This window comes from Cupressus sempervirens, chromosome 1 (assembly GCF_028749045.1).
Source record: "Cupressus sempervirens isolate cs-2001-9-10 chromosome 1, ASM2874904v1, whole genome shotgun sequence".
Lineage (NCBI taxonomy): Eukaryota > Viridiplantae > Streptophyta > Pinopsida > Cupressales > Cupressaceae > Cupressus > Cupressus sempervirens.
The window spans coordinates 402251372-402278509 of NC_143118.1; the positions used below are offsets into that span (position 1 = coordinate 402251372).

The following is a 27138-nucleotide window of genomic DNA, read 5'->3' on the forward strand; positions in this document are numbered from 1 at the left end:
GTATATAGTTAAAATGGGGCTGCATCATCTGATATCAAAGCAGGAAGATGGCTGGGAGAGGACGACGAAGAGGTAATTCAAAGATGCAGAGGGACATGCAAACACTCCAGAGACAAGTTGCAAAAATTCTATCCGATCAAGGGCTAAGACAGATGAGATGATTTAAGGTGACGAAGCAGGCCTTGGAAGAGGAGCTGAACAACATGCAGAAGCTGGAGAAAAGAAAGAGCAAGAAAATGTACCCTGTTTTGAAGAAAGGATGCTCAGGGCATTAGAGGGAAGAAATGATGGCATCAAAGGTGAAGTATTCGACTATGCAGGTTCTCTTAAACCAAAGGAGTTGATAGATTGGCTAAACAACATGGGAAAGTCCTTTGAGTAGAAGCATATGGCAAAGGAGAAAAAGGTCAAGTTTGCCAGCACAAAGTTGGAAGGACATGCAGTGGTATGGTGGGATCTTTTGCAAAAGGAAAGAATCTGAAAGGGAAAGGAGAAAATGAGGACATGGGAAAAGATGGAGAAGAAATTGAGAGAGAAGTTTCTACTTGTAGATTATACACAAACCCTCTTCCAACCTTTTTAGCTCTTTTGAAATTTTTAGAATTTGAAGCAGAATCTATCTACTGTAGAATACTATACATGTGAATTCGACAATTTATCAATTCGAGTAAACCCCCATGAAATTGATGAGCAAATGGCTGCAATTTATTTTAATGGATTGAAGTTTTCTATCCAAGATTAGTTGAGCATACATTGAATTACCAACATGAAAGAGGCGTACCAGTTTGCCTTGAAATAAGAACAAAAGTAGAATCGACAATAGTTTCAAAGGAACGAAGGATCAAGGAGGGATACATCGTCATCTTGTGGTGGTTCAAGTTATGGTTGAGGAAAATAATCCCAATGAATAAGCAAATAAGAAGAAACCCACCAAACTTCATCAAATCAAAAAAGATCACGAGGGGTTTCAATGAGGTAGAGGTTATGGTAGTGGTAGAGGATGGGAAGGTCAAAGAAGACAATTCACTTGTTTCAGCTGTGGAGAAGAAGGCCACAAAGCCTCCAAGTGTTCTAATTATAACATGCAAGATGAGAATCAAGGGGAACCATCTAGCTTGAACCTAGCTCAAGTTGAGAATGAAGGAGGAGAGAAAGAGTTATCTCCAGATGTAGGAGAAAGTCTCATAATGAGGACAGTGGTAATTCTAGCAAAGGACAAAGTAGAGGAAAAAGCCCTATTGATTCATGGCTCGGAGCCAACATATTTCACACAAGTTGTATTTCAGCTAGGAACGTATGTCAAGTAATTGTTGATGGAGGTACTTGTGAGAATATGGTTTCTAAAGAAATAGTAGACAAATTATCTCTGCAATGTTAAAGGCATCCTCGTCCCTATCATATCACATGGTTTAAAAAGGGTAATGAAGTTACAGTAGATAAGAGGTTTCTTGTTACATTTTCTACAGGAAAGGGTCTATAAGGATGAGGTGTGGTGTGATGTTAGTCCAATGGATGCATGCCATATCTTGTTACGAAGGCCTTAGGAATTTGATATGAAAGGCATTCATGATAGAGGAAAGAATACATACACCTTTTGTAAGGATGGATCTAAAGCTATGCTTTGCTCAATTTCCAGGATGGGGATGGCGGGACGGGTTTCGGGATGGAAAAATGTTTTGGTGATTCAGGAGACGGGGGGTATGACAAATGGGGACGACTATATCTAGATAGGGAAATTTTAAAATATACATTGAAATTTGCAAATATACATGTCATTCTTATGAAACTAAGTACAAAGCATGCCATTTAAACATGATAGAACCTTAACAATGTTAACATACATTATTTGAATGCCATCTAGGAAATAATAACCAATTTCAGTACTCAATTGTCAATATGCATATCAATATCAATATGCGAACAGAAATATTTATTATCATTAAAATCATAAAATCTAAATATGGCCAAATGCTAGAGGGCTGCCATAAAGTTTCATCATCATGTTTAAGTTCAACATAGAAAAACAATATGTAGAAAAATGAAGCAGACTTCTGCTCCTATTCTGCCTCTGCCAATCATGGCATCAAAATCAGAGTCCTCACTATCATCCTTCACAGGAAGCGTAGTCTTATCTAATGGAATCCCAACCAATCTCGGTGTTTTCTCATCCTCATCTATCTAGACCACATCCTTAGGCTCAACATCCCACCGCAAAGCTAGTTTCTGCCTATACTCTGGAGTCTGACGATCCACAAGTCAAAGAGCATGATGCACTGCCCCTAGCTTCTTCGCTTGTTTAGAGGCAAGTCTGTTCCTCTTGACAGAGTGCATAAATGAATATGTGGACCAATTCCTCTCTGCAACTGAGGAACTAGCAACCTGTGCAAGGAGGCGAGTGGCAAGTGCTTTTAACTCAGGTGTATCTCTTTCATGACAGGTCCACCATCCAATAGGATCTCTCTATGCCAAACCCACTCACCTGAGTTTGGGCCACGAAGGTTGGTGAAATCAAGGAACTATGCACGAAGAGTAGAGGCCTCTTGAGCTGAATACATCTTATCAATGGCTCTTGTGAAGCCATCCAATACCTCGGGATAATCACATGGGAGGCCCCTTCCACCCAACTCTGCATACTATTTGGGATTTAGAGAAAAGACTACCATATGAAGTGGAGTATTCATTATATTCCACCTCTGTGTCAAAATAGGACTAATATGCTCCTCATAAAACCCAAATGTAGGATCCTTTGCTGCAACAATTCCCTTCATCTTCCCTAACATGTTGTCAATAGTCTCATCTATCTCTCCCAAACTATGAGGGTTAATATCAACATATCTAATGACATCTACAATGGGCGCTATACAGTGCAAATATATCTGCAAGATGCAAACAAAAATTAACATCAGAATCAGAAATTTAAATTTTTAAGTTAGTATGAAAATCAACAAGCAAAAAGCTAACATTAAATTTAAAAACTAGCAACTTACCTCATCGTGGACCATCAGCTCTCATCAAGGATCCTTTGCTTCACGACTTTTCCTCTAAAGGACTTCGAATTGGACCATTGTCTCCTCTTTACATTCACCACCATCAATTAGAAGGTCTCATACACCTCAATCATCCTCTCCATCAAGATGAAGTATGTGCAATACCTATAGATACAATTATAAATCAAAATAAATGTAAACAGTAATGATTAAAAAGTTAAAAATATCACATGTAAGTTTGTAACAATTATAAATAAAAATAAACTTAAAGCAAACTAAAATCAAACTATAATTAAAATTGACATACCTTGTCTTGGCTAGTTTGAGGAACTCCTTGGAAAAGGACCTGAATAGAGCAAGTGGAGTGTGGTGGTTGCATATAAACATTTGCACTTATCTAGCTTTTAACACCGCCTGTTTCACCCATTTAATCTTCCATATGTTCTTCAATGCATTGTTCAATGCATGAACACAACAAGGGGTCCAAAAGATGTGCTTATAAGAACCCTCTATCATCAAATTGGCTGATTTGCATGCAGGTGCAAAATCTATGATAACTTGTACAACACTAGCCAACCTAACCTCCTCTATGGCATCTCTCAAAACGGTGAACTGGAATTTTGCATCCTTCTTCTTTCTTGAGCAATCTATGGCTTTTAAAAAAATGAGCTAGCAGGGGATGTGACTGATATTGATGAGTGGCCGATGTCTAACATCGGTCCACCCATCCATCACAATAGAGCAGCCCTACCTAACCCAAGTACGTTTCATATCCTAAAACAACAAAGCAACCTTAGAGTACTCTTCCTCTAGGATGGTGGTTCATAGCTTATACTCACCAGGGGGTACAAATGAGGGATTCCTATTCAATAAATCTTTCACCATTTGTTTAAAATAAGTAGAACGGGCTGCATGATATGGGATACCATTAGCAACAAAGAATCTACCAATGGATGCCTCACACTTTTCCTTTGCCTGTCATTAAACAAACTTTCAATCGAGTCCTCCTCACTTTTACTCATCTTCCTCTTCCCCCAAGACTTAGTAAGGCTGCCACTATTACCAATTGTGGATGACATATGCCTAGATGGTTTTGATTGAATAGAGGGTGATGTCACTGTCAAATTTTGCCCTTACATTTCAGCCTCTAAGTGCAATCTTTGGCATTCTAATCTCTGCGCATCAGTGAAGTTAGGACAAGCTTCGACTCCATAACGTGCAACACCTAAAAAATGTGACTTGACCCATGTATGGCTGCCCCTAAAATCATCAAGACAAACATGGCAATCCCACACCCTAGTCTCTCCTGCATTTTTTTAATCTTTTGGCCTAGGTGTGACAAATTGGAGAAGAGGTTTTTTCCTATTGAAAAGACCCTTTGCAAAATCCTTCATGATGGTGGAAGGGCAATTAAACAAATCAGTTTTATGAGTAACTCCTTTCCTAGTCCCACTACTAGCAATATCACCCCCAACCACATTTTCCTCCTCATCACCACTACTACTAGTACTTCCACTGCTGCTCATTGTGCTTTGTTTTGAGATTTAAATATGCAATGGACATATGAGTTGAAATAATCGAAAAAAATAAAAATCAGACTTCTCAAGCTACAAATTTATTAAAAAAATGGAAAATGGAAGCATAAAGAGTTTCATACTTGGTGCACAATAGATGAAGCTCAAATTCTTGCTCAAGCTCTTGGAAGCAAAAAAGTCACCTCCTCTTCTTGCAAAATGAAAACCCCAGCTAGCTGCAACACACTCCAACTTCATGAGAAAAACCAAATAAATAACAAAACAACCATAATATGGTATTTTTTTAACCTTTTAGGGCATTTGGAGGGGTGGGGCCCACTTGGGCGACCAAGTTAGGATTTAAAAGTTTATGCAGTTTTGTTTATTTTTTTATGTTTTTGCCTTGCGAAAAATCATTGACGGCCTGGGGACGTCTTGGCATCCCCTTTCCGTACCGGCTCCCAGACATCACCAAGTACTGGGGATGTCTCCTACATTTTTTGTCTATTTGGGGACGGCAAGGGGACGTCCCATACCTGTCCTCCCATCTCGAGGATGTCTCCATTTGGAAACCTTAGCTTTTCCATTGGGGATGCGTCCTCGGGGTTCATAGATTTAAAGTAGTTTTGTTGCCTCTCAAGGATGATGGGAAGGGTGAGAATATGTTGTTTAAAAAGGAACTTGTCAAAGAGCTGAAAGTGACAGGGTGTTGTTATGCATTGGTGGTAAGAAAAAGGGATAGAGGAAGACGTGTTAATACTATAGGAGTCCGCAAGAATTCTCTGATGTTATTCCAGAAGAATTATCTAATGGTCTTCCACCAAAGAGAGATATCCAACATCATATTGATCTTATTCAAGGAGCAAGTCTTCCCAATCAAGCAACTTAAAGAATAAGCCGAACACAACATGCAAAGTTAGATAAACAAGTGGTCGATCTTATAAGGGTCTATTATGAGAAAGTATGAGCTCAAGTCTATTACTAAACCTAAATAAGGATGACATATGGAGGATGTGCTCAAACAATTGAATAATCAATAGGATAACTATTAGGTATCGCTTTTCTATACATCATCTTGATGACATGATTGATGTGCTTGTAGGAGCAAAATATTTTATCATGATTGGTCTACGAAATGGATATCATCAGATCCGTATTCGAGAAGGGGATGAATGGAAAATAATTTTCAAAAGTGGGATGGTTATTCCATTCAGTTTATCAAACACACTTAGTATGTTTATGAGGCTGATGAATATTGTGCTGTATCCCTACATTGGTAAATTTATAGTAGTATATTTTGATGATATCTTAATTTTTAGTAAAAGGAAGGGAGAACATCTACAACACCTAAGGATCATACTAGGAGTATTGAGAGAAGAGAAGTTCTATGCCAATTTGAAGAAATGTAGTTACATGCAGTAGACTTTGGTTTTCTACATTTGGTCATTTCTATGGAGGGTGTCAAAATGGATGTAGAGAAAGAGCCATTCTTGAATGGTGTAGTCCAGGTAGCATAACAAAAGTGAGCAGTTTACATGGGTTGGCTACTTTCTATAGAAATCTTATTCAAAATTTTAATAACATCGTAACACCCATAACCGATTGCAACAAAAGTAAGGAACTTTTGTGGACTAAAGAAGCTGAAGAAAGGTTTTAGTAGCTGAAGGAGGTCACCAATGCCCCTGTTTTGGCCTTAATAAATTTTGATAAAGTGTTTGAGGTGGATTGTGATGCCTCACATGTATGTATTGGAGCTGTACCTAGTCAAGCAAGCAAACTTATTGCCCTTTTTAGTGAAAATTTGAATGACATGAGGAAGAATTATTCAACTTATGATATAGAGTTTTATGCAATTGTACAAGCTTTGAGACATTGGAAACATTACTTGGTGCCCAAGGAGTTGGTATTGCTTATAGACCATATTGCCTTAAAATATTTGAACACAAAAGAAATTGAATAGTAGACATGCAAAATGGGTATCTTTTCTACATGGTTTCGCTATTGTTTTGAAGCATAAAGAAATGAAGCAAAACCATGTTGTAGGTACCTTGAGTAGGCGTATAGTATTTTTGACCACCATGGAGACTGAAGTAATTTTCTTTGATGCAATTAAAGAACTAAATGAGTCTGACAATGATTTGTGGGAAATTGTGGACCAGTTGAAAAATCCAGCACCCAAACAAATGGAGAACATTCAAGGTGAATATCTTATGCAAGATGGCTATTTATTTATAGGAAAATAATTATGCATTCCCTTTGGCTCAATGAGGGAAAATATTATCTGAGAGTTTCATAGCAGTGGTATGGCTGGACACTTTGGAAATGATAAAACAATAGCCGTGGTAGCAGATAAGTACTATTGGCTAAAGATGAAGCGAGACATAACTAGATTTGTGGAGGTGCTGAAACTGTCAAGTAGGTAAAGGACATTCACTGGTACTAGGAGATCCATGGACATATTTAAGCATGGACTTTGTATAGGGGCTGCCAACCACATAACGAGGTAATGATTCCATATTTGTTATTGTTGGTAGATTGTCCAAAATGGCTCACTTCTGTAGTGTAATGAGCCCTGCTGGCTCTCAAGTAATTTGTGATGATTAATTGTTTTCTTTGTTTTTGATGTTTTGCAATTTTTGATACAACAATATAGCAGCAAAATAGAAGATATTGCAATAATACATAGGGAATATACAATAGAAAATTCTAGATTTTAACCAATTTTGATACTTAATATTTTCACAAAATATCAACAACTCAGTTGATAAAATATCCCCTATTATCTAAATCAACAATACCTAGAAAAATTAGAGGTTACAATCCATGAACTTACATGCAGACATGCCTTGAAAACCCTATGAAATGAAGACTAACAACAGCAAAATAATTCTTCAACAAATAAAGGCAACTACAAATATGCTGCTCCCAAAGTGCATATAGAAAATAATGCCCAACAACAGATATAAATGACACTCCACCAACTCCAAATTAACCAACAAACAATTTGATATAACTATTCTAGTGAATCCTCCAACAACAAGAAAAATTAAACTTCTCCTTAGCAACAGTTAATACAGTAGGAGAAATGACAAATTGTATACCTCAGCACAATTTACTAAGAAATCTCAAAATAATTCTCAGAATTGAATATACAATACTTTAGCTGTAGATCCCAAACCCTTATACTTTAGCAAGGACACAAAATTTCAGAACTTAATAAATCTCGCAAAGACAACAAAGAAAGATAAGATAATCAAATAATTGGATGCTTTACTCATCAAATGGGCTCATATTTATAATCACCAAATGGTACAAAGTTTCCCAAATGAACTTCACTTAAGAAGCTTCCCACACACAACATCAAAATATAATGAAGTGCCATTATAAATTAATTTATTAATTGCTATTGGCTCTAAAAATGACTTTTTCCACCATAAATTAAAATTTTGACACATAAGGCCACTGTTTCTTGTTCCAATGATTTAAAACTTTTCGACCGGGTTCCAACGAGCTATGATATAGAGGTGACCAACAAACAACACCAACAAAAATAACAAACAACACCAACAAAAATAACAACCTCAGCATATTTAGATGAATAATAATAATAACTCCCTCGTCTTGCGAAAACAACTGAAGAAGCATCATAATTGAAATATGACAACACCAAAGTGATCCTAATGATGAAAGATGATGAATGAACTTGGCGGGGTGACTTACTATAAATAGAAACTCCCTCTAAGATTCTTGGAGCTCATATCGAAAGCTCGGAATAAAAACTGAGAGCATCACCCAATTGAGCTCATCAGAACCAACAAATTGACTTACTATAAATGGTAAGTCCCTCAAACAGAGCCAAAACACACCATAGGCTGTTGGAAAGCCTATAACCACACAATTGAGACCCTTAAATCCCACTATCAGCTCACGAGGGTCGCGATGGTGAACTAACTTGGCCAACTGTAGGAACCTACTAAAAATGGGGACATTACAGTCCTTCCTCCCTAAGATTGCTTTTCCCCAAGCAATCCTTGGAGCAAAATGAACATCATAATCCACCTGGATCCCATAGGTAGAACTACGTACTATCCCTGTATGTACAAGCAAAATATCCATAACTAGAAGATATTTGAATGCAGATCTTGTGCAAGTCTTGACATCTGGTGGAGAGGAGAAACATTGTCAAAGGCTTAACCTCCCAACCACAGACCCTCAAGTATCCCCACACAATCTCTACTGAGAAAGGCCTTCCCTACCCTGGGATTAGGCTTGGGACACCACTGTCCAACCACTGAGCATCCTAATGTTAAAGTAGCAATCCACCGGTCGACTAAGAAACAAGACCTATACACTTGACTACCATGAACTGACACTAGTTTTAAACAAATGTAATCACTTGCTTGAGTTGCTGATGGTTCTTTCAATTTATCATGCAGGAATAACCATAGTTCAATAGTTTCTATCTCACACCCTTCATCTCGACCATGGTGGTCTTCCTAGATGATTCATCGGGTGGATGTCTAAATAATTTTAATCACAACCAATAAATCTGCCTAACTACCCTTGGCATTAGAAAGAAATTTTGAATTTTAAAAGCATCATATGCCTAGCCAACCCATCTGCCATTTTGGTGTTGGCATAACAAAAGATATATGATATGGATAAACATCCGTATACACGGCCAGCATATTTTCCATTTTGGCGCTAGTAGCATAAAGATAGTTTCCTTTCAAAATGTCTAAGCAAATCTGCCATTACACTTTGGTATTGAAGTTTGAATATTTACAAATATTAATCTACATGGTGCAAATCTCTTATCGCAAGAAGTATATTCCAAATATTCTTGTATAAGTTGGGCACTCGCTGGTTATGTTTCAGGAAGATGCTTTCCTTAGATGAGAGATTTTATAGTTTGGCACATTCATACAGTGTGTACATAAGAAGTGGAGATCGATTCATCCATATTCAATACAATAGCATTATGAGAACTTCCTAGTGGCTTCTGCTACGTCTCATGGTTTTGAAACATATATCCACATGGAAAAAAGAAGGTAATAACATGACCTGACTGTCGGTTTGCTTGCACAGTATGAGTAGAATGCCTTAAAAATCTAAAAGGCTATAGCTGCAATTGATTGACTATGCATCAAAATGAGAATGCAGTTGAATGCAATGCTTGTAGAAATGTGTATCAAGTCACAAGAATAATGAGAACAAAAAATAGATCAAAAGGAGGCAGTGACTCTATTTGTTGTGGTTTGCTTTGCCAAGATGAGAAAAATGTAATATGTGCTCAAGAGCTACCCCACTAAAGACTTAGCCTTCTCGACTACATGTTCAATTACAAGCAAGATTTGCAAGGGTGGCAAGAGTTACAAGATACGTGGCCACCGGTCCAATGTGACAACAAAAATAATATTAATGTGGCTACCCACAAACAAAATAATATAAGGCCGATGAGGAAACATTTAGAGAATTATGGCCGCTCAAGTTGGAATAATATTAAGACCATAGCCAAGATTGGAAAAATATTAAAACCTATAATAGTTTTAAATGTAAGATATAGGGACTGGTTGCATAAGATAATATTAAAACATAAAATAATATTACTTAAAGGTAGCTATTGTTCTCAATTTGATTTATGCTTAGTAATTATTTAATTATATAAGTTGGACCAGTTAGCTCATGGTTTTCCCTTAGTATAACCTAGCTTGCCTAGCCATTTTTCTTTGGTCGTGGTGGTTTAGGACTCGTACGTATTTGCTCAATGGTAGGTAGTGCCCCCATACCCAATTCCTTCTCTGGCAATGCTACCCCCCTTCGTTGCATTCCTGCAAGTGAAAATTCATCATGGTAACAACATATTGTGCATCATTTTTTTGAAGTTGAAATTAGCATAGCATATAATGATATTAGCCATCCATTTCCAATTCATATATTGTCATAGCGTTTGACCAATATTTCATTTTCGATGAAATCATAAGGAATAAACAACATTTCATTTTCACTTGAAACCATAATGAATAACTAAGCTAGCCAATTACTCTCTTCGCATGAAGCCGCAATGACTATAAAGGAACATTTAAAAATTGAGCCAAAAATTGGGATGTAACAACTTCATTGCTTGCAAGAAGACCAATGATGCTACTAGGGTAGAAATTTCTTTTTTTTTGGAATTGGTAGATTGCATGGTGTTCCAAAGACCACCACTTCTAATCAAGACACCAAGTTTCTCAGTCATTTTTGGAGGACTTCATTAAAGAAGACGAGAACAACGTTATAGTTTAGTAGTTCCTATCATCCACAAACAAATGGGCAAACAAAAGTGGTCAACCAGAGTTTGGGAAACTTGTTGAGGTGTATTGTTGGAGAGAAACTGAAATAGTAGGATTTGGCATTACACTTGGCAAATTTTGCATGTAAATAGTTTGGTGAATAGGTCCTCAAGTAAATCACCATTTCAATTTGTTTATGGTAGGCGTCCTAGATTTGTTACAGTTGCCATTGGGTGATAGAATTAGTAATGATGGTGAAGCATTTGTTGAACACCTCCACTAGTTGTAGGAAGAAGGCAAAAGTTACAAGAAAGTAATGAGGGGTACAAGTCTGCAACAAATGTTAGTAGAAGGCATAAGGTTTTTAGTGCAAGTGATCTACTGACGCTCTATCTATGAAAGGAAGGATTTCCTATAAGGATATGTATCACAAACTAAAATACAAGAAAATTGGTCCATGCACAATTTTTAAGCTATGTTACCCCAAGTTTTCGGGACGAGGGGACAGGGGGATGGGGAAAGGGGTTCCTGGGACAATTTTTTTTTTTGGCCGGAATAGGGGATGGCTTTATATATATATATTAATATTATATATATCTGAATTTTCAAGTATATTCATCAATTCTACATTCATCACAGCAACATGGTTTAAAATTATCAACTCCATTCATCAAATAATGATTCATCAATGATCATAGAGGATAGCAATCAACATCTAATCGAATCATCATAGAAAATTCTAAATAACATCATTTTCAATCATCATTTAAGTACTTAAAACACCATCAGTACATAATGAAATGAATCAAATAAGAGAATGAAAAATATCAATCCTCAATAAAATGGAAATGTTGAATAGATAAAGATTCAAACTTTAAAGTTTTATACTTTTAAAGTATCATCTATAGTGTATCAATGATCATATTGATATATAATCATTCCATCAATGTATCAAATATCAATGATCATATAATATTATACTGTTAAGACAAAACACTCCATAGTCTGAAATATCAAAGTCAAAATGGAAACAAAAGATACTAAGGCAGCTGCCCCTAATCATCCATATCAAAGTCACTATCACTATCATCCCGAGCCTCAAAACGAAAACAAAGATACTATGACAGCTGCCCCTAATCATTCATTTTATAATATATTTTATAAAAAAATTGACTTCCACAAGTCTAGACCCGCAGATGACTGGAAAATCATTTTTTTAATGGTTTTTTTGAGTTTAATAAATTTTAATAGGAAACTTTTTATGCAGTCCCTAGGACGTTAGGAAATAGAAAAAGTCCCTAAAATGGTTGACGTGGTTTGGAAACTCGTTGACTGTTTCTAAAGTTTTTGGGATGTGTTTCCTATTTTCTTCTCTAGGTGGGGACATCTGGGAAACGTCCGCTGCCGTCCCCCCGTCCTCGAAACTGTTCTCGTTTCTGAAACTTCGGGTTTACGGGTGGAAATGCAGCCCTGGGTAACATAGTTCTCAAGAGATTTATACACCTTTCGTGGTGAAGATCATGCTAAGGGTAGTAAAGATGAAGTGAATTGGCATCAAACAATTCCCAACAAGTAAACAAAATAGGTTGCACATGTTTTAGATAAGAAAACTGTTCATACTCGCCAAGGTAAATACAATAGATATGTAGTACAATGGGAAGGATTAACACCAACAAACAACACATGGATAATAGAGTGGGAATTATAGAAGCTAGACGAGCCTAAATTGCGATAGTTTGATGATAGGAACTTGTAGGAGCTGTGCTCTTTTCAACTAGGGAGAATGATGCAAGGACTTTTGATGGTCATAACTTTTTGTCTGGTTGTCTGATCTTGTTGAAATTTGATAGGTGGATTCTTTAGGAGAACACATTTGGATTGCTGATTGAGCTTAGCTTGGTTTTGGGCCATTTTGACATTTTTCGGGAGCCAAAAAGTCCATTTGGGCCACCAAAATCAGTTTTTTGAGTTACTAGAAAGTGGTGTTTTCAAATACCTTCAAAACCATGTTTTTGATTTAGAAGGTTAGTTGGCAATTATTCTTATCTTAGTTTAGGGCAGCTTTAGAGAAAATTCAGATTTTTGAAGTTGTTTTTTAAAATTACCAAAAATGGGATAAAATAGATTTTGTGAAAATCTTCCAAAAATGGTAAATTTTGGAATGGGTTTAAATTAGTGTTTCCTCTCTTTGTAATACAGAGAAGAAGTTGGGTGAGTGGTGAACAATTGTGAATTCAGAAACATTCTTGTGTTTTTTTCCTATCTTCTTATGATTCTTGTTTATGATTAAAACTAGGCTGCATCAGCTAAAAATCTGCTAGGGTTTCATAAACCAGAGTTCTTCCGCTGAAACACTGTCTTCTAACTAGGGAGAGCCCAAAGCCGTCGTGTCTCATCAAAATTAGGGATAAGGATTTCAATCCTCAAGCCAAGTTGCAGTAGCAATAAGAGGAAATTTTCATCACACAATAAGCTCTAAATGAACCCCTTAGGGTGTATTATAACACCTTCTCAAAAGATGAATCAATCTTCGGCCTTGATATTCCATCTCTTAATCCAATGTTCAAAAATAAAAGCCTAGAGTGTGCACCAATGAAACTTTTTAAAGCTGGGGCCCACCTTGAATTTTTGTACATGAAAGAGGGGATAACTGAAGTCCCTTGGCTAGGCATCACTTAAGTTGCCTATAAAGACATGCCCAACTTAAAAGAACTTGTGTTCACTTAGAAATGACTTACGTTTACTTAAGTTGCATCAAATGACATGCATTCAACTTAAATATTTGGAAATTTAGAACAAGCCAAGGACTTAATTTCTTACCCAATAGTAGTCTACATCCTCTTCTTAGGTAATCCAAGGAAAGTATTACTAATTGTTGTTAATTGTCTTGGTTTGAGCTGGGGACATTACAATCATTAATGTGAGAGGGGATGATTACATAGTAAAGACTGCAAGGAGAAGCTCCAAAATTGTAGACTAGATTTCTAAATTCTAATTTCAAGTTTTGGAGCTTCCAAGAGCAATAATTGTGATGGGCAAACATTTTTTGATGTTTACAAACAATTGCTTGTCTTCCAATCACATATGTTTCTAATAATCTTTTAGAGAAGTTCTTGAGTTGCTTCCATTGGTAGGAAAATGGTGTCAACTGTGATGCTTGTTGGTTAGTTCCTTATATTTCTTTGGATTTGTAGACACATTAACTTGGACAGATTCTCTTTCACTGTACATCCTTTGTAATTACACTAGAATTTTTGTTTAGTGAGTAGCATTTAATGATTGAAATAGTCCAAGTCTATCGTAAGATTCAGTTCAATGATTGATTGTCGAAGACCTTGAATGTTGACTAAGGCTCGGTTCTCCTTCTATGGATATGTGGGGATGATTGGAGTAGGGGAATTCTATTGATTGAAGTTTGAGTGTTGTGGATCATGGAAAGAGTTTAAATATCAATCTTGTAGAAAACTCTGGAATGATTTTCTCAAGTCTACAATATGGGTTTAGTCCATATCTTGTAGGATTATAAAGAATCTAGACCATAGTTTTCTCTGCTGCAAATGCCACCTTCTTAACTTGTGTCTGTTGAATGATTTCCATGTTGAAATTTGAGGCTCACGCGAATCATCGAGTATCTCATTGACCTCATCGCTGTATGGTGGGCATACAGAGTAGCCTCAAATCTCCTTGGGGATCACAGTACAAAGCACCAAAATAAATTATAATTCGGACGCCAATCATCAAGCCCTTGAACAAGAGAAATACTGTTAGTTTCTTTCAAGCTCTGAAACTGACAAAAATCCTCATTGCTATGAAAGGTGTCACAGGGTTGGATTTAGCTCATGCCTAGGATGAGCCTTCTCCCTTAGAATCTCCAACCATGCGGGGCACTAGTAATCACTACTTCCGACTCCCCTTTTGGTCCGTTCGTTTTTGTCCTCCCAGACTACGCCTTACCCCCAATCTTCATCAAGTGCCCACACACTTGACTGCCTTAACATACACCTGTGCGGAATAGAAGCACATGCCGAGCCACCATGGTTCCACTTCTTTTGCTACACCACACAAGCATCCTCGAGCTCCAAGCTCTACTCCTATTCAACTCAAGCTGAACCCCCTGCTTAGCCCTTTATGTCTTCGCCTCAACATCCTCCATAAGACAACCTTACTCCAACACTGGCCATATATGACCTCAACTCCTCGAATCTCTTGATCGCCCTTAATCTCCATTGCGCTACTCCTTGAATGCCTATAACTACCATAGCTCCCCTTGCTCAATTATGCATTCTACCTAGGAAATGCACTGCATGATGCATCCACCCTTAGTGACATAGACCAATGAGTCCTCCCCTGCTCGTTGCGCATATCGCCCAAAGTATACTCAACACTACCAAAGCACCTTAGAACATTTTGGAATCCTCAAGTCCAACCTTGCATGCTATCATAGCATGTTCTTTTCTCCACAACTTAACCTCCATATTGGTCTCCCCCAACTCGCCATGAACCTTAAAGCACCAACCTTGTTCCTCATGGAACTGTTGATTGCCTTAGCTAAACACTAAATCCAAACACTAAGCTTCGACGGCCTCAACATCATGTCTAGTCTACATGCCTTGTTGGTGAACACCTTGTTATTCATGCATCCATTGCACTCAAACCAACCCTTCACACACACATGCAATCTTACCTGCTAGATTCTTTTGCAATGCAAACCTACTTGAGTATCATACCCTTAGTTTCATGATCCACGCAATCTCTTGGACGCTGTACTCCATTTCCAACTTGACTAGGCCACTATAGCCTCACCTATTGATCGCTTCTCCCGTTTTGGTCATGCACCACAAGCCATCACTTCTTGTTATCTATCATGACTCGCCTCTTCAAGTCATGCCATGCAAGTACCTCTTTAGTCACTTGACACAGATTTGCCTCATGCCCTGGCTCACCTTGAGCACTGCCTCGGAACATGTTATTTCGATTGCCATACTAAATCACCACGACCCTTGATATACCTTATCCCAATGCAAATCCAATCCACCAAGTAACCTAGATGCACACCCAGTGCAACACCCCTTTGATACTGCCATGCATAGATATTTGGTTCCACAACACTTCCCCACTTAGCTCACCATAAGCCCCAATGCTCCTACTTGGACAAATCGTTTGTGTCTTGTCACAGGACTCACAGGACTATGTACTCCTCTTCCCTAGCTTTCATGCGTTAGACAACTCCCGTTGAGTCATCACTGACATTGGCTCAACTACTCCGCTTCACCGAGATAGGGACCCTTGCATCGCCACCAAACCTCACCACAACATGATAATGCAGAGTTACTCTTCTTCACTCCTAAAACTATGCCTCACCTCGCCCTTAGACTAAAGGGAAGGACTACTTTGCTTCGTCCCTCTTGAGGGAGGTCGACTACCTAAGCCGCCTTTGATGCACACTGGCCTTCACACTCCACGATTACACCTCAACTTAACACCATGCTATTGGGAACATCACATAGCACAGCCCCAAGTTTGCACCTTGACATGGCAATGCGCCTCGCCTACACCACAACCATGCTAGTGGGAACATCACATAGCACAGCCCCAAGTTTGCACCTTGGCTCGGCTTCACGCCTTGCTTACACTAGAACTATGCTCGAGGGAACATCTCATAGAACAGCCCCAAGTTTTGCACCTCGGCTCGGCTCTATGCCTCGCCTACACCACAACCATGCTAGTGGGAACATCACATAGCACAGGCCCAAGTTTGCACCTTGGCTCAGCTCCATGCCTTGCGCACACCACAACCATGTTAGAGGGAACATCTCATAGCACAGCCCCATTGGATACACCTCGGATCAGCACAAGGCTTCACCTACACCACGCTTGTGTGCACTCAGCTTTGCAGCACAAGCCCATTGGATACTCCTTGGATTGACACAAGGCCTCATCTATTTTACACATGTGTGCACCCAACTTTGCCGCACAAGCCCGTACCCTTAGAGTTTCATCTTGTGAATTGACAGCCCCTTACATCAGGTGTCACACGACCTTTTACAGACCTGTTAAACACTCCTTAGTGGCTGCACGGGTTACTTATGAGCTAAGATTTGAGCCTTTGGCTTAGACATTTTGCAAAGATTGACTGTGAGATGGATTTCTTTTTCCCATTGTTTGCTATTGGTTCTTCCTTCTTGTCAGTTGCTGATCTTCCCACCTTCACTGCAGCCACTGGATCCTTTCTCAGATGGCAAAAATATCTAATTTCAGGCTGATAGGGATTTGAGGTCTTTAAAGTATCAACTCTTGCATCTCCCAGAATATATTCTGCTTCTGCAACTTCTTCACCTCCCACTTCATCACTATCAGAAAACTCCATAATCCTTGCTGTACCTACTACTTTGATTAATGATTAGTTTTTCTATTGTTGTGACGGTTGGCATTATGTGAAAGTACCTACTACTTTGATTAATTGATATTAGTTTTTCTAATGTTGTCATGGTTGGCATCTAAGTCACAAGGTTCGAGTTTGAGTTCGAGTTCGACAAAGGATGAAGTTCGGATGAAGTTCAACAAGTCAAAAATCTCGAAAAAAAATTCGACATTAAATTCGCCTCATGTAATTCTCAAATAAATATGTTATTTATCATTATTATTATATGTTTGAGTTTAATGCAAGGAACTTTTCAATTCATAACTACAATATAAAACATCTCTTCATTTCTAACAATATATCCAATATATAATCAAAATAGTTTGAGATTACAAAATAGATTTGAAATCATTACAACAAAAGATATCACATTTATAAGATATAACCCATAAGAAACATGTGAAATCATGATTACAAAGTTCTTTTACTATCCAAAAGATAGATCAGCGTTTTATACTTTAAAGTTTAGAACTTCAAATAGCTCAAAATTAGCAAAAGTACGAAGATAGTTCTTGTCAAAATATTATAGTCAAAAGTCAATACTATTAAACTTCAAAAAAGCTCCAGGTTATCGAGAGCACTTGGCTGATCTGCTCTAGAATCATCATCAGTGTCACTACTTAGCTCATCATCCAAGAAGTCTGGTTCCTCTAGAGGTCCAGTTGCCATGTCTTCTAAAATTCCCTTTTGTGAGGAAGATGTGGAGTCCTTTGCTGATTGGTTCATGAGCAATTTCAAATTGCTGCGAACATAGACAAGATCTCCCAACTTTCCGGACAGCAGCTTGTTCCTCTTTTTAGAATGAATGTGGTCAAAACAACTCCAGTTTCTCTCACATGCTGATGAACTTGCTCCTTGACTCAATACTCTAATAGGAAAGCGCTATAGTTCAGGAGTTTGTGCCCCATAGCTCATCCACCATCTATACCCAGTTACCTCAGCTCGTGCCATGTCATACTGTGCTGCTTGCATTCCAAACATCCCTTCTGCTTTCTTGTATTTCCAACATTGATCCCTGATCAAAGCTGCAGTGTTTTGATCCGGCTCATACTTGCTAATGGCATCATAAAGCCCTGCCATAATTTCACTATCACTTTGTCTATCAATACGAAATAATTTGGGCTCCAAATAACAAGTTGCTGCATGTAGAGGTGTGTGCATCATTTTCCACCTGAAATCAACTGCCTCCCATATCTCCATGTAGTCCGCTTCCACATTCTTCAATGCTCTTTGAATGGATTCTTTACAACGGTCCATGCTTTCATAAAGCATGCCAAGGCAAGGAGCGTCACCATCCACCATACGAAGAACCTCAACAATTGGACCATATATGTTCAAAACCTTTGATCCACTTTTCCAAAAATTGCTGTTTAAAATGATTTGCTCTATGTTTTTCCCCTTAGCACTTTTAGAAAGTGCTGAACTTTCCCACTCATTAGAACAAATCACAGATCTCAAAGCTGCTTTTTCTTCAATTAATCTCCTCAATGTGATATAGAATGAAGCAAACCTTGTCTCACAAGGCCTCAACAACTCTCTCGATGCATGTTTCCTGTAAAGACTCAAGGTGAGACGATGGTTTCTAATGAAATTTGCAACTGATTTCCCTCTATAAATTGCTTCATGTATCCATGGGAACTTGGCCAAGTCATGAAGCAACAAATTTAAACAATGGGCTGCACATGGGCTCCAATAAATTTGTGGGTACTTTTTTACAATCAGCTTCCCAGCTCCCACACAATTCGCTGCACTATCAGTAACCACCTGAACCACATTTTCTACCCCCACTTCAATAATAGCTTCTTCTAATATCTGGAAAATATATGCTGAAGTTTTCTTTTGATTGCTCGTGTCAATCACTTTCAAGAACACAACTCCTTCAGGGGAAGCCACCAAAACATTAATCAAAGGCCTCTGACATATATCTGACCATCCATCACTCAATACAGTACAACCTGTTGCCTTCCAAGAGGCTTTGATCACATCTAACTTTCCTGTCACTCTACCTTTAGACCTCTCTAAAAGAGTTGTTCTCAAAGCTTCTGAAGATGGAGGTGTGTAGCCTTTACCGAACTCTGCTGTTTTTGCAACTGCATTACGGAAATGGAGATTCCTTGCTGCATTAAACGGGACAGCACCAGTAAAGAAATAATCAGCCCATGCATCATCGACCTCTTGCCTCTCTATTGGTTTCCAAAAGCTATTTAATGTTCCACTCTGTTTCATTGAACCTGTGGATGTAGACTTGAGAAAACTAGAAGACGACATAGATGTGAACCTTGACACATCCTCTTGAATTCTTTGTTTTTTATGTATCTTTTTTCTGTCAGCTTCACTCAAAAGGGTTAGTTCTCTCTCTATATCAGCTACCATTGCATCAGTCACATTTGGACATGCTCTAACACCTCCTCCTGTACCCCCACTGATACCAAGTAAGTGGTCTCTTGCCCTTGTTAGACTTCCTGTAAAATCTTTCGTACAATTAGTGCAATAGAGTTTAGCACCATCTTTTGTCACATATTTCCATACTTCAGACTTCGATTTTTTGGGAGCCATTCAATTACAACCTGCATGATGCAAAAGAAAATTAATATTAAAAAACATTCAATATTTTCTTGAAAACGTGAAAAGGAAATATAAGAAATAATTATTTCAAACTCTATAATGAAACATTAATAAATACCAAACTTTATTTTAATTAACTAGATACTAAAAATAACCCTTTTAAACTCTTATTAAAAAATTAAAATATTCTAAAATTAAAAAATATTAAACTTAAAAACTAAGTAAAATTTATTTGTTTTAAAATATAAAGTAAATACATAATACTTTTTCTATGTTTTAATATACATTAGCTTTTTATTTTATATACAAATAATAAAAATAAAAATAAAAATTACATAGTATAAATAAATTAATAATATTTATTATTAATAAATAATAATGATATTAAGTCAAATTATTTTGCACTTTGCTTTAAAAATAAATAATACATACAAAATTAAATAATTACGAAAAGGAAATATTAAAAGCTTACAAATATTAATATAATATTTTTATTGAAATATTTATATAATAATTTAATATACATAAATTCTATTGTTTATAACTTTATTATGTATTATAATATTTTTAAAACTTTTAAAACTTTTAAAAATAGCAAAGCCCTATATATTTTCTATTGTTTATTATGTATTATAATATTTATAAAACTTTTAAACATAAACAAATTTTAAAACAAACATTATAATTTATAACAATAACAATAATGATAATAAGCAAAAATTTTAAAACATAATTTTAAAACCTTAAAAACAAACGCAGACGTAGCACGTAGGAATTGAAACGGTAATGGGTTTTCATCCTACCTCTCTCTGTCGTCCGCGTGAGCCTCCCTCTGCCGTTTGCGTGAGCTCTACCGTCCACGTGAGCTTGAACTTGCGCCTGAACCAGTCACGATACACTCCAGATTTCAGCCTGCAGACGGATTTTCAGCCCCCAACAGCGGTTACAAATGGCGTTTCAGCCTCACGGAGTCATGACTACAGCGGATGATCAACAAACTGCAACCTCAGCCCTCAAATAATTGCCTCAGAAGACTCAGACAGCGAACCTTGTGACTTAGTTTGCAATGACGGAAAGCGTTTTTTATAACATTTGAAAGTCGAAAACCCTAAAACGGCCCAGAATAGAATAATATATTTGCAAAATGGCAACAGAATATTAGCCGTACGAATTTGAAGCGAATTTTATGATTTTTAAAATTTTTTGAAGGGTTCGCCGAATTTCGAATTTCAAGCCGAAAATTCGGCGAACCTTGTGACACAGGTTGTCATTATGTGAAAGTAACAGTATTTTAACTGGAAAACTTAGTAGAGGCAAATGTGTTTCTATTATGATCTACACAAAAATTAAGCTTAAGTGATTCCCTTTCCTTTTTATGTGTTTTTTTGTAATAAGCTAAAAATAATGCTTGAAAAGAAAGAAAATTATGGGATAAAACAAATAATAAACGGTCTTTTTTGGACCAGAACTTTATGAAATTTAAATTAAACACCAGGAGACACCAGTTCCCTTTTGCGATTATTATGGTTTTCTAGATGGATTAACCCTTCTACTTAAATTTGATAGGTAAACTTTAGTTTTAGTTTTGGCTTTTAGCTGTGGCCATTTATAAATAGACTTTTCTGGATGGAAACTGGCAAATTTAGATTATTTTACCTAGGAGAGGCTTGTCAATTTGAGGTTGGCCTGTCAAATTTTCGAAAGTGCAGTTGAGCTTTTGAGGATTTTAGAAGCTTTTAGGTAGGGGAGTAAGGAGATTAGGTTGATTCTATTCACAGGTTGACGAAGAAAAGAAAGAAAAAGGAAGAAGAAGAATAGACTGTGAAAAGAAAAGAAAAAGGGAATTCAACAAATATCTTTCAATTAGTCGACACACTATTATTGAACAGGTTAGTGGATCATCTTTGAATTGTGTATTAGCTTTAAGGGTGATATATAAGTTTTTCATGCCAAATAAGAAAAATGATGGGAATCATTGATTATGCTTGGAATCTGGGTAAATATATTTTTATTTGCTTTCACTCAACCATCATAATTTAAGCCTACCTTTCCTTCTAGGTTTATATTTTGAAGAAAAGTTTCAAGTTTTTGTCAAATAGACCTTGATTACTACTTTATCAGAACACTTATGGGTTGTTATACTGCCAAACTACTACTCCTTGTGAAAAATCACCGGTTGGTACTTTTTTTTCAAAAATTTGCAGTTTGGAAATCAATGTTTGGGTGCACAAATATTTTACTAACTTGTGGTATGGTGAGTTCAAACCCAATCTTGAATGTCTTGAACTACACAATTTAGCAGAAGACTCTAGTCATCCTTGTAAATAATACCATACCAAAGTTTTTTTAATATAACAATAAAAAATGATATAACAGCAACAATATAACGACACTGTTACATCTCACCAAATACAACACCATATCAAACCATGGCCAATGCACCGTTAATCTCTTTTACAAATGACACTGATACATTATTGAAATGTAATAAATTTCAATTTAAAACTTTCTGTTTAGAGTTTGAACAATGACATCAGAAATCAAATTATTGCTGTTATTGTTGTGTGTTATGTATTAGACAACTTATATCACTAGCTATGAACCTGACTCATGATATGTTTTTTTACTTTTATTGTACTGTTGATGCATTGCTGTTATGTTTCTGTCATTAAGCATTTTTAACGATCTTTTTCTAATGTCAGGAATGATTTTTTAATTTTATGAGACATTATAAAAACTTGCATCGCTATTGGATACCCATGGCCATCCTTGGAATGGTTGAGGTATGTTTCAGCTCTGGCTGTCTCAGGGATGGCCAAATGGGTATGCGGTGTTTCATGTGCCTGCAACAATATGAGAAATTTTTAAAAAAATTGAAGATTTCTGGGGACAGCAATGAGACATCCTTTGCCGTTCCATTGTTCCCAAAAAGCCATTGGCAATTGTGCTTGGGGTTTGAGGCCAGGGATCTATCCATTAGGAACCCCTCCCCTTATTCCCAATCCTTCTCACGATTACCATCTCTGATATAGAATATTTAAAAAAAAAGGAGGAACCTTTTCTAAAATTTCTTGCATCTTGACACATTGTGATATTGCTATCAGGATTTAACTGTGTGATTTGGAGTCAAACTCATTGACCCATGTTTCATGAGTAGTGATTCAACATGAATCCATCTCTCATGAGAATAAATGGAACACTTAGCATTGATTGGATCTAGGTGATACTCACAGGGGTGAAGCACCGGGACTTCCCGGGAGGTCACCCATCCCAGTACTACTCCAGCCTGAGCGCGCTTAACTACGGAGTTTCCTCCATGGAGTTTCTTGCATCTTGACACATTCCCTGGAGTTAGCATACTATAGTTCCAAATGTTTTAATATCTCCTCTCTAGCATGGCTAAATATTTTTGCCTTTTTTTGTTTGTTTTTGTTTTCCTGCAGATCTTCTTTATACTATCACAAATTCTGTTGCAACAGCTTGCTGCTTGCTCAAAACTTAATTAGATTCATCAATAATATATGTCCTTTTTGCTGGATTAGTTGGAGCCAAAATCTATTTATATCCAACTCATTGATGTTGGGGGCAAGCATCTTCCCACCTGGAAGATCACCCAGAAGGCTTTTTCACTAGTTGATATTTATCAACTTTATGCGCTATTTAAAGCAAATCCAACATTATGGTTGTTTCCAAGTTTCCTTTCCTACTTTTAGAAAGAACTCTTTGGCTGACAGTCAGTCATTTCCTTATTTACAAGAATCCTTGGAGAAGTCACACAGTGTGCTTGCAGTTTTCTGAGATGATGCAGTGAACATGGTCAAAGCAGGTCTGGTAGATCTCAAAGGAGAATGCATCAAAAAATGGACAGGAAGATTTGGAAGCTGTAATGTCGCCATTCTGAAATAGGATTTAATAATAAATAAACAGATAACAATAATAAAATATAATACAATATAATTACAATTTAATTAAGTTTAATGAAAGGTCTACAGGTATGAATGGAAATTTGTGACTCCTTCAACACAAAATATGAAAGGAAGGAGAGCTATTTTGAAAGGGATATAAAGGAAGAAACAAAGGAGCATGGGAATTAAAGAAGGATCTGTTTCAAAGGGTTTTAATTATGAACGGTTGTGATCATAAAATATGATGAAGAGGTGCGAGTCTCCTGCACTTTGGAAGATATAAAGGGGTGAAGGGCTCGTTTGAGGAAGACGTCGAAGAGAGATTCATTTGGGAGATAATCTATAACTCTAAAATGGCAATGATGAAGGGTGGTAACTCAAGCCTTATGAAAGTTGGCAGCTTTTTCACCAATGGCAATGAGGTATAAGGAGATCATTCCAGTCATTTAAGGACCGCTTATAAATTATCACTCATGAATCATCTAATCAACAATTGCTTAATCATCACTCACCAATACCTCAAATCATACTGTCAAAAGAATTTGTTTAGTAAATCAATCATTTGTACAATCATCAATCTTTCAACGACAACTGTAAACTGTTTCGATTTGACATCAGATGGAATAGCAAATCTGTTATATGAAATTGTCCAGCACATGCAAGACTTAACAATTTCATTAATTGAAAAGCTTTGTACAGTTAACCACCTTAAGCAAGGTGGGGATATTGCTGACTGGAAATAAATAAGACTCACTTTATGGTAAACAGTATTGGCCACCTCATTAGCATGGTTAAGATCACATGAGAACAGGGGGACAAAGTTTCTGCTCTTGTGCCTTGGGCTGGGGATAATTAGGGCACATCGTCGTGTCCTTCCTATCTCAACCCACGTTATGGTTGAGCACATGAGAGTTATGTGCTGTTAAGTGTATTAGGGTTATATCTCTAACTAAATTGTGTTCCTTGTTTTATTTAGATATTGTGAGTTTAGGGCAGATTACAAGGCATTCTAGGAAATGGATATTACAACAGCCTTTCCTACAATGGAGGAACTGTCCTAAAGTTTCTGGTGAATGTTTAAAGCATGGAAACCAGAACTTGAGAAATAGAGATGCTATCCAGAAACCATGGTTCTTTCTGTAAGATCTGATTCCTATCATCTAAAGGATCACAAACAACAATAAAATCGCTATGCCCAAGGGTAAATTTTTTCCCTAGAAGATTTTTGCTGCTATGGTTCTAATCCTGCTGAAATCTTCCCTAAATATATCTCATTTTGTGTACCCTAGATCACCGGTGGTTATATTTTGAGAACCTTATCATGAGCAACAGTCTCTTCCTAGATAACTCCCATGCCTTTCCTGGTCCTGTGCGACCTGCTCACTATTATGTGGCCAACAACATAAACATAAAACTGTATGCAACTTGGACAGCCGACAGTGAACTCTTTCTTGGATGATATGATCAGCATACAAACACTATCATCAATATTTTTGATAATATTTAATATACACTCTCCATCTGTGACTTATTTTAGTCAGATCTTATATGATTGATTAATTTTATTAGTCCATCGTATCCTTGCCACTGTCTTTACAATATTCAATATTGTTAACCATGCAATACGAGTCCTCTTCCGTCTTTCGGAGTTTTATGAGGAGCATGTTTCCAAGAGGAAATGAGATCAAATAAGAAGAAATGAGATTATTCTCTCTCTTGGCATTCTTACAGCAGATGGTCTATATGACTGCATTTTAGTTTTGTACTAATCTCTCTATAATTCTTGAACCTTTATGTGATCTTTTTACCGAATGAATCCTATGAGCAAGATGGATCGAATATTGATAATGACACGCTGTCTTTAAAGAAAATACTTCAGACAAGTTGCAGTGTGATCAAAGACAATCCTTATGATGCATTGTGTTGACTTTTTGTTTAATCTATAACAAGTCCAATAATGAAATTATCAAAAAAGAGAAAAAAACAAGATAACTAAGAAAGATAAAATAAACACATTTCAAATAAGCTGATCATTTTATTAGGACTATATCAATCTTTCTAGAATTATGTTATTTTGTATTTGAATTGCTTTCTATTACAGCTTTTTCATTCATGATTATAATAAATAATTGATATGAGTTTGGTATACTTTTATGGCTTTTATGACTTGTTGTAAACCATGATTGACATCTTCTCTTAGTGTTAAACTTTGAGAGCTTGCTACTGTCACATACTCCTTACAACCATATCTTTCCCTCACCCCATTCGCACCTTCATTCCTTCCACACTTATGGGTCTGGTAACCTTTCATATTGTCAATACATGTGCAAAATATTTGGTGCTGGAAGTTGGAACAATTATCTCATTCCCTTAGTTTTATACCTTTTTTTGTGCAAATGTGTTTTTGATACAAAAGTTATTATATTGCACTTGTCAGGTTGTCAGAATTTGGTCATTTGTAATACTCTTATCCTTTGGGCCTATATATTTTAAATAATTTTTTGATGTGAATGTATGGATAAGTATAGACAATTTCACATTAGCACTTCGATTGTTTTTCTAAAAAATGAAACCACTTTTTGTAAATTGGTGGTACTAAGTAGAGGCTATTATGCTTTGCAGGGAAGATGTGCCTGTTAATACATGGCGTCGCCGGCCACGCCGCCTTTTTCATTACAGACATTACAGGTACTGTGTTATAGGATCCTTGCAATAAAGTGACCTTAAACTGAGTATCTTGTTACTTCTCTTAGGTTGGTTAAAATTGGGTAATTCAGCATGCATATCTATATAGTATATTGTTTGTTTGTGGAAGTATTTTCATGCCAATTCTACAATTATTTGTTCATGACCTTTTTAAACTAATCGTTTAGTTTTTTGGCATTAAAGAATGCCTCTTTTTGGACTTTCTAATCTTATATTATTTTTTGAAGATCTATACATCTTTACTGTCTTTGACCATCACTGAAACTGAAAACTGAAAGATCGGCCTGATAAAAATGTGTTTAGTGCATACTTCCGAGCATAGTTGGAAAACATATCATTTAAGGAAAACTTGCCAAAGCCAAAATCTTGCCAATGCCTGAAAAAAGAAATGTGAAAAACTTGGGCAGTTTTCAGCAAAAAACTCAGGAACTTGAAAATTTCAATTTATTTAGAAATGCAATTTTTTTGCAAAATTCAATGAGGAGATTCATCCAATGAGTCAGTAAATGAGAACACAAAAGAAACTAGCTTAGTCTAGATATATTTAAATGTAAAGTGCTAAGTTGCTGGTTCGGGTTCGGTTCCAAGTTCGAAGTTTGAGAACTGGTTCGCAAGTTCGTCAAAATTTTGGAAAGGGGTTTGGGTTTGTTAGTACAAAAACATGTAAAAATTTACACACACACACGCACACACACATTTTTATGAAGCATGAATTAACATTAGAATGTAGCATAGTAGCATAAACGCATTTAAACAACAAAATCT

General features: G+C 36.7%; 1 protein-coding gene across 6 annotated transcripts in view; it reads left to right on the forward strand.

The window, feature by feature from the left end:
* LOC149577994 (uncharacterized) overlaps positions 1-27138 on the forward strand; it is a 167376-nt gene that overhangs the window by 33395 nt on the left and 106843 nt on the right. For all 6 annotated transcript variants that reach the window (XM_089827108.1, XM_089827127.1, XM_089827136.1 and 3 more), the window contains exon 6: positions 26290-26355. In XM_089827108.1, the coding sequence (XP_089683234.1) occupies positions 26290-26355 (66 nt within the window). The remainder of the gene's footprint in view (positions 1-26289; positions 26356-27138) is intronic.